This window comes from Corvus cornix, chromosome 11, assembly GCF_000738735.6.
Source record: "Corvus cornix cornix isolate S_Up_H32 chromosome 11, ASM73873v5, whole genome shotgun sequence".
NCBI lineage: Eukaryota > Metazoa > Chordata > Aves > Passeriformes > Corvidae > Corvus > Corvus cornix.
The window spans coordinates 14,333,732-14,342,979 of record NC_046341.1 but is presented as its reverse complement, the minus strand read 5'-3'; the positions used below and the strand labels follow the sequence as shown (position 1 = coordinate 14,342,979).

General features: G+C 43.2%; 1 protein-coding gene across 1 annotated transcript; it reads left to right on the top strand.

Annotated features, from left to right (window-relative positions):
• The first annotated feature begins 272 nt into the window (after positions 1-272).
• On the top strand, positions 273-3,241 carry LOC104687438 (cytochrome b-c1 complex subunit Rieske, mitochondrial). The gene is made up of 2 exons (XM_039558560.1): positions 273-514; positions 2,467-3,241. The coding sequence occupies exons 1-2, from the start codon at positions 304-306 to the stop codon at positions 3,075-3,077; spliced, it is 822 nt and encodes a 273-aa protein (XP_039414494.1). The 5' UTR covers positions 273-303; the 3' UTR covers positions 3,078-3,241.
• Positions 3,242-9,248: the final 6,007 nt, after the last annotated feature.

Genomic DNA, 9,248 nt, shown 5'->3' with positions numbered 1-9,248 from the left:
AGGGGAACTGCGCCAAAAGACAGCAAGAGTACGCTGAAAGAAAGGAAAAAGGGAAGGGACAAAATAGGGGGGAAAAGGGGGGGGGGCAAAAAAGGGGGGAAAAAAAGAAAGGGAAAAGGAAAAGAAAAAAAGAAGAAAAGCAGCTCTCAAAGCTCTTTATTGTGCACGGTCCCCTCAGGGCACCCGCTTCCACGCCTGCGTCACCCCCGCGCGCCGGCGCGTGACGTCACCCCGCGCGAGACCGCGGCGCCGTGACGTGTCGGGGCGCGCGCCGGCCGGGAAGGTCGCCGGGGGGACGCCGCCATGCTGTCCGTGGCCGCCCGCGCCGGGCCCTTCGCGCCCTTCGTGTCCGCCGCGGCCCACGCCGTGCCCGGCCCGCTCCGCCCGCTGGCCCCGGCGGCCGCGCGCCGGGAACAGAAGGTGCCGCTGGACCCGAAGCGGCCCGTGCTCTGCCGGGAGTCCCTGAGCGGCCGCGCCGCCCGCGGGGGGCTCGTCGCCAGCGCCAGCCTGAACGGTGCGGGCAGGGGGAGCGGCGGGGCGGGGGCGGCGGGAGCCGCGGGCGCAGCGCGGGCCCTGCCAGCCCTCCCGGGAACCGCCCGGCCCGGCCCAGAGGCGGGGGAGCAGAGCCGGGAAGGAGAGCGGGCGGGCGGGCTGCGGGGGCCTGGGCCGTGTGAGGTTTTTAAATGTTTGATTCAGCTGTCACCGTTGCAGTCGGTCGCATTTACAACTACAGAGCTTGTTCAGGGGCACTTAAATGCCAGCTTCCGTTCGATGACTCACAGAATGGGGCAGGCTGGAAAGGACCACAGTGGGTCATCTCTCTGCCCAAACAGGGTCAGCCCAGGGCACAGGATTGCGTCTAGGCGGTTCTAGAGTATCTCCGTTGAGCAAGATATCTCAGGTTATCGTTATTTTACCATTGAGAAAATGCAGCTAAATTCTGACATTCGGGGAGGTTTTTAATTGTGGGCACCAGAGTAGAGGGGTGCAGTGAGAACACACGGTGTGTTTTACCCTGTCGGGAAAGTTTTTACCCAGGTCGGGAAAGCATCAGCCAGGGAGTGATCCCGAGGTGTTCTTTAGAACCCGACCTCTGGCCCAGGGGCTGTGGCTCTCCCTGACACTGATTTGCAGTTCCTGGAGAACTGGTGCCCGGCTCTGCAGCTGTCACTGATGGAACATTCTGCTTCAGAACAGTACAGAATGCACACATTTAATTCTGGGAGGGCAGTGCCGTGCAGAAGATGCTCTGTAGCAATTGGAGCTATGTACTTCACCTGACCCTCAGCTGTAAAGGGTTTGTTCAGGTGGAAATTCTACAAATGTGTAACTGACGTAGCTGACACTTAGCCATGCTTTGTGTTTTAATTAACATCAAACATGCTTTTCACTGAGTATAGCGAATTTTTAGAAGTTAATCATATTACTTGTTCCTGAATGCTTTTAAGTCTTCATACTGAAGTAACTTAGTATGGAGTACTACCTCAGAATTTTAATTTCCAGTTTAATTTCTTTGCAGTTAAAATCCTATAGGAAATACCTTCTCAGTGCTGAGTTACATGTAAATAAATGTAACTACTTTCCCCATTGTATTGCATCTAAATCCCTGAGAATTAAACTTATAAGTACTTGAGACATCTCTTAATTTTCTGCCAGCTGCTAGAAAATACAAGGACTAAATAATACTCTTCTAAGTAACAGATTGCACTTTGGCAAGTGACATGTTCTGTCATTGCCGTGTTCTTTAGCTTACAGATTTTCAGTGGGGGAAGCACTTTCTTTTGCTGGAGAAACTCATGGGAGGCCTTTTAGTTATCCTTCATATCCTGTTACTTGAGCACAGAGGTTTGATGTGGGAATCCCACTTGAAACTGGATAGTTATTAGCTTTATCCCTAAATCTTCTAAAAAGCAAGCCTGGGGACTGCAGGTTTAAAAATTATTTACTGTGGCTTTTAGCTTGGACAACAATTTAATAATGAAAGAGGATGCCTGATATTTTTAATTTTAAAAAGGCTTAACCACACGATATTATTACAGGCATAGAAGTTACTTCAGACAAAAGATAGCACAAAAGTGTTACACTGCAGATGTGCAAACTTCATCATTTTTCTTCTCAGCAGCTCTTTACAGGGAAGCATTTGAATGCAACACAGATCTGCCTTTTCTGAGCTAGTCATGGTATTCTGCAAGAGTTTTTTCTTGAAATATACTGAAAAAACAGTTCATTTATTTTTCAAATAATAGGGAAACCAGTTTCATAGATCACCTGTTAATCTACCAAAAATTTCCTCTGAAAACCATTTTCATACAACTTCAAATCGAAATGCTTAATTAATGGAATCCTACACAGCCTTTGGAATGACTTTCCCCATTGTTCCAAAAATGCAATTTAAAAAGTGTAATTTGAAATGTATTACTGTGTTTTACCTGGAAGTGGTGTCATTTGCTGTCCTTTTCCGTTCAGCCCCTGCCAGCGTTCGCTGTGTCCATAACGATGTCGCGGTCCCCGACTTCTCTGCCTATCGCCGCCAGGATGTGCAAGATGCCAACACATCTTCCCAAGGCAGCAGTGATTCCAGGAAAGGGTTCTCCTACCTGATGACTGCAGCGACAGGTGTAGCAACTGCCTACGTTGCCAAGAATGTTGTCACCCAGTTTATTTCCAGCCTGAGTGCCTCTGCTGATGTGCTGGCCTTGTCAAAGATTGAGATCAAGCTGTCTGACATTCCAGAAGGCAAGAACATGGCTTTCAAGTGGAGAGGGAAGCCCCTTTTCGTGCGTCACAGAACCCAGGCAGAGATTAGTCAGGAAGCTGAAGTTGATCTATCTCAACTGAGGGATCCACAGCACGACTTAGACAGAGTGCAGAAGCCCGAGTGGGTGATCCTGGTGGGTGTGTGCACTCACCTGGGCTGTGTCCCCATCGCCAACTCTGGGGATTTTGGCGGGTACTACTGCCCCTGTCACGGCTCCCACTATGACGCCTCTGGCAGAATCAGGAAAGGCCCTGCTCCCTTAAACCTCGAGGTCCCAGTTTACCAGTTTGTTGGGGATGACATGGTGGTGGTCGGCTGAGAGACATGGTGCCTGCTCACCTCCACGTTCCTGGGAATGTACACCAGAAGGGTTAACTGAGGCATACTGTAAAACCAGATGAAATTAGCTGTCTAGATTCTCAACCAGAACTATGCTGAATACTGTGTTCAATTTCAATAAAAACTTGGAGTGAGCACTTAGTTCCTGACTTATGATAAAGTGTATTTCTTTGTGCACAGATTTCTAGTGTGTCCAGTCAAGGAGATGCTACAGCAGACCTAGAACACAGAGCCTTCCTGAAGGGCTGCTGATTCAAGGTAGACACTGAGCTACAAAGCCACAAAGAGATCTTTTAGCCAGCATTGGTCGTGCCAATACAGCACAGAGCTGGTGCTTCAACTGGGTGCAGAACAGGAGGAGAAACGAGGTTTGCTGTTTCTAGAACAAAGCAAAAAGACACCAGTTGTCCTGTACTTTGTTTCCTTCCCACTCTTTACCACTGATCTGAAAATACTTCTGTCCTGCACTGCACTGATGTGCTCCCTCAGTTGCAAAATAGAATCCTTGGAAACTACAGAAAAGTACAACAGAATTTTCAATATACAAATAATACAAGCTTATTCCCAATAAAACAGTAAAATAACTCAAACCAGATTGCTAGAATTGAGCAGTATTAACCAGAGACTACAATGTGGTGTTACATAATGCTGCTCTGTGGATATACTGAGGGAGAATTCTGTCTGACACCAGTTTTACAATAGAGGTGTCATTCATTTCAGGGAGTCTGTCACAACATATGCAAGTAGCAGTCAGTAAAAATTGAAAACCATTGTGTCCAGGCTGTTTGGTGAACAACTCACATCCTATGTACATGCAAATATTAACTCTAAAGTATATTTTTATTTGTGCCTCATGAAAGAAGAAGAGATGAGATTGCTTTCTCCCTCTTGTTTTCAAATAGGTCCAGACAACACAAAGGTCCTGTAGCTGAAGCAAAGGGACAAGTCAAGAAAGGGTGTGTTGCCCCTATTACAAGAAACTCAGGAAGTTGTAAGGTGTATGTGGTTCAGCCAAGGCCCCTAGGTCAGGCAGGTGAAGTTAAAGGCCAATCCTGCATAAAGACACAGATTCTAAGTCTGACTTGGATCCCACAAAGCCCACCCAGAGGAGCCCTTCATGACCACCAAGGAGCCAGGGCTGGGTGGGTGGTTACGGTGGATACTTGGAGACGTAGTGCAACATTCCCTTAAATCCCAGTTCTGCCTCTCACTCGGCATCCCCAGGGACAGCCAGAGTCTGGTGGGTTCTAGAGGGGACCGTGCCATGAGAAACAAGGGCAATAACTAAGAAATGTCAACCAACAGCTCTGTTTAACATTCCTCTGCCTTAGGTGTTTGTGTTTTAGAGGGAGGTTTTTTATTTTCTACATATTTAGAAATTTAGCAAAACAGCAGTAACTGAGAAGTCAGACAAAACTGATAAACTTCTGGTGAACCAGGAAATGTCATCAAGAGAAATGTGGATTTGGAGACACTTCCATCTCCAGCCCCAGCCCCTGCTCATACAGTGCCTTGAGGTGCTCGTCAGTCCAGGGCTGGTACAGCAGCACAGCCAGGAGCAGCTTGCTCATTCCATACCCATTGGATGTATTGCCATCATTTGTTGTAGTGCTTGCAATGAGAGGAGGAAAAGGGGACCCTGAGGACTTCAGAGCAAGGCTCACTGTATTTAGAAAACTTGCATAGGAATTGTAAAAGGACAAAGTTGTGACACATATCAGTCCCTTGGGTAAACAGCTGTATTAATATCAAATTTTCGAAATTAATGATGCTTCAATTTATTAAAGCCTTCATTTATATTTTGTGCCTATTAAAATACATAATGCTATAATCCTATTTGTAAGCAGCTAGAATACTAGAAGGTGATAAGTAATAGCCTCCATGGATTTATCAGGAACTAATCAAGTCAATGCAATCACATTTGTTGTTATAATAGGATAACAGGCCTTGGAAACAGGGATTTTAGCAGTAGCTGACAAAGTTTTAAGTAAGATTTTTATACCATCTCACAAAACATTCTCATGTCTATTAAGGAACCTGATGTAAATTGGAGTATTGTAGAGAACAACTGTTTCCAAAGCAGTGCTGATGGATGAACTACCAGCAATTCCCTGTTGGAGCGAGGAGTTGTGCTGTGAGGAGCTCAGTGAGAACCAGTTGAGTCCAGCAGTGCCCAGTACGTTTGTTAATCAACTGTCAGAGAATGAGCTTTGTAAAGCTGCATATGGTGGTAAACTGGGTACAACTGGAAACTTTGATGCAAAAAGGATTAGAATTAAAAATAACCTGGACAAATAATGCCCTACAAAGCCAGCATGTGTTGTGATAGAAATTAATAGCTAGGGAGCAGGTCTACAGAAAAGGATCTGGGATACCCATGAAAACAAGAACGGATGGTTTGTAACAATCTTAATGCATCAAACATTAAAATAACTTTGAAGATTAAAGTCTGTGGGGATAAATTATAATGTTAAAATGAATGGAATTCTTGATAGAGGAACAGGGGAAGCTGAGGGACTGGACAAATTAATGAAGGAAATTAATGACGAATTACAAGACATTCCTCTGGTCAGAAAGTTGCAAGAGAGAAAAAATTTGAGGGAAATACCACTGAATGCATGTGTTATGCTGAATTCTTTTTTAAGTGTTAGTTTGTAGCCACTGTTAGAGATAGGTTGCTGAGCTATTTGGGCTTTTTTCTGACTCATTAGAGTCATTCACGTGTTGTTTAACATTCTGCAGCACCGAGAGAAACACATTATAACTTGGTTTGCTTAAAGAGACACAGTACTGTTGGCATTTATTGTCCTAGCACTGCTGGCAACCAGCCTGTGTCACAACTGTGACAGATTTTCTTCATTAACTATTTAGGATTATAACATTTTAGTAACCTCAAGACATAAATTATGACATTACCTTGTTCTAGCAATGCATAATCAAAATGTAATGTACCACATTGTTTAGTAAATGCATTTTTTCCCCCTATGACATTAGAAATTTAAAATGAGCAATTCTGCAATTAAAGGACATTAGAAATGCATATGTTTGTTGGCTTTACCCAACTGTTACAGGGGCTTGGAAAGCGAGACAAGAGGAAGATGTCTTTTTTAGAGAATTAGCAGAAGAAAACTCCCATATCTAACAGAGTACTGATGGCTGACGTCTTTTGCCAGTCAGTCAAAGAACTGGCAACTGTACAATGACTTCATCTTCTCCCTCGCCAAGCAGAAGTTACACTTACAGAGGCAGAGCTGGGATCAGAAGGTAATCAGTACAAATGAAAGAGCCTTGCTTCTGGACTTAGGACAAGCCTGTATTTGAGTTATCTTTAGTAAAAATTCTACTGAAAAAATCACCTTTAGCAAAAATTCTACAGTAAAAATCACCAATATGCAGGTTCTGTGCACAGCTTTCTGCAAGCAATCTAATTAATGGTGGTGTTGGACTGAATGGTTCACTCCCACCATGTAACACAGTAAGAGAACCCCAAATACTCCTCAGTGTCATCATATGATTTACATGTAATTGCAATACACAGAGTAAGAATAAATAAGGTTGGAAAAGACCTCTAAGATAATACCAGCTTCTAGTTCCTATCACAAAGAAAAAGTGCCAGCTTCCTGCAAAAATCTATTGGTTTGCACAGCCCCAGGACTAGCTTGTGGTTAGGGATTAGGCAGCCTTTATGTCCAGAGCCCATCAACCTAGAAATAGTGTTTTTCTTAATTAATCCAGCATTTTTTCTACAAAGGAAGCGTAAATGTCTTCCAAGATAAGTCAGCATGAAATGAAGCTGCTGCAATCGAAGCACAGCACACAGGAGGAGGCACAACATCCTACAGGTGCAGTGGTAGACTAATGCCTCATTTAAATACTAAACTGAACAGTGCTGTAGAGCTTCAATCTTTAGAGGCAAAATAAATGCCCCATGAACAGTAATGAATTACAAATTTCCCAACTGCCAAAGCCCCACTGAGCACAGAATGGTGAGAGGCACAGTCTACCTTTGGGCAGAGAAGATTCAGCAACCTATGAACAAAAATCTCTTGAATCTGTGACTGCATTCTTCCCATCACATTCATGATACTTTAAGTCATTTTCCCTTCCATTTACCTTCCCCAAAGCTCAGAGGCAGCAGAAATTGCCTCATTCTGCGATTTTTAGCTGTCTTTCATTCATCAGCAGTCTTAGCAGTATGTTTCTCCCAGGTGAGATATAATCTATTAACATTTTTGGCAGCTTCTTGTTGTGTTGCTTTTTCACTGTCTCTACCCAAGTGGGCTTTAATGGAATTCTTTTTAGCTAAAATGTATTTGTTTGGACAATACAAAACAGTTTTCTCCATTTTCTTCTGTAATTAGTTTTATCACTACCAGGGGAAAACAAAAAATTCTGAACACTACATATTTGGTCTCTATCTTATATTCTTTGGACATAGTTACAAAACAATTCTTGTTTCTGTGCATATTTTCAAAATATCTACATTTATCTGTTCTTTTTATTTTGACATAAATTACAACAATTAAATAATACTGAAGTCTTTGATGAAAATTATCTTTAGCAACTCATTTAACTTTCATCTCAGGATCTCAAAGTGCTGTTCCCATTATCTTCTAAGCTGCCTCCCAGTTGCACTGCAGTGTGTATTCTGAATGACACACTCCTTTGAAGTCTAAATGATACAAGAAAGTCTTGGCTTAGGAATGTTTTCGACAACTAATTGTAGTTTTTGATAAAACTCTTCCAACTCTGTAAGAACATACATCTCAGTGTTTCCATTATTCTTGTTTCATATTTTATTTAGAGCGATATTAGCTCGTCACTCACTCGTCTCCAATCTCTGACTCCCCAGTAATGTCCTTCAGAGTAACTACAGAAACTTCATGTGCACTATAATTTACTTCTCTTTCAGCTATGTACTAATCTTTGATATATCCAACTCATTCCACCAGGTGGTTATACTCATACACATCCTTCAGATGTGTTGGTTTGAAGCCCGATTTCCTTTCAGCTGTGAAAGGCAATTCAGGTATAACACAGCTCCTATCTGGACACAACTCTTAAGTACCCTAGGGAAGCTCTTGTCCTTTCCCCCATGGCCATTTTTAAGCCCAGAAGAATGACATTGACTGGCAGGGACTGGCAATACTTGGAATACAGTTCCTTGCAGAACAGCACAGTTAACTTTAGAACACATTAAGGTGACGTGGGGCACCACTGTACAGGCTCTAGTAGTTCATATACTCTGTAGATTCATCACGGACTTGCACCAAGACATTTGATCAGTGATTGACCTGAATTTAAATTCTTCTAAACTCCTGTTCCATGCAGTACAAATCAGAGGAGAACATTAAAGCAAGAAAAGTAATTGACAGAAATCTTATAGACATATGTTAGAAGTAGACTGTGCTTTCTGCCAGCACAGTATTTAACGCCATCCCCTTTCTCAGCTTGTAAATTGTAAATGGATGAGTTCTTCCTCACAGAGATGGAGAGTAAGTGGGTGGGAAGATGCTGGGGAAGCATTTTAAAGTTCTGTGACTGCACAGGAACCTAACACTACACAAAAAATTGATCTTTTAAAGACATTTAAGGGAGCAGAGGAGAATGTTCTGGTATCAGGATGAAGTACCACTTAAGTCTTCCCAATGCACCATTTGGATCTTCTCCCAAATTAACAATAAATAAAAGGGCAAAGAAGGGATAAAAAGCATACAGAGAAATCACCAAACTACAAAAGCAAAGCAAAAGAAAGGAAATGTGTATTCCACATGCTATCATTGCTTCAGAACATGGGGAAGGCAGAAAAATACAAGTGCAACAGAAGTTTCATGGAGGAAAAGTCCATCTGTGGATTTTGAACTCAAAGCCTCCTGCTCAATCTTTGGTCCAATAGAAGCCCAAAGCAGATGAGTGCTGGAAATCCGGAGAAAATACAGCTCTAATCTTGCATGTTTCTTTTTCTCTTTCCAAAACTATTTGCTGCTGGTTGATGCTGTAGACAGGGTGGGCCAGCCATGACCTCAACATAGCTCTCGCAAGGAGCTCAGTGGCACTGGAAATTACCTTTCTCAGTGCCAATAATCTGCCTTTCATTTTACAGTATCTATAGTGAAGCATCAGATTGCTGCAGATTTATTCAGGACTCTGA

Bases quoted from the DNA above. Each gene is read 5' to 3' on its own strand.
- LOC104687438 (XM_039558560.1), top strand. From the start codon at position 304: ATGCTGTCCGTGGCCGCCCGCGCCGGGCCCTTCGCGCCCTTCGTGTCC. The intron at 515-2,466 runs GTGCGGGCAGGG...TTTTCCGTTCAG, and splicing joins CGCCAGCGCCAGCCTGAACG to CCCCTGCCAGCGTTCGCTGT.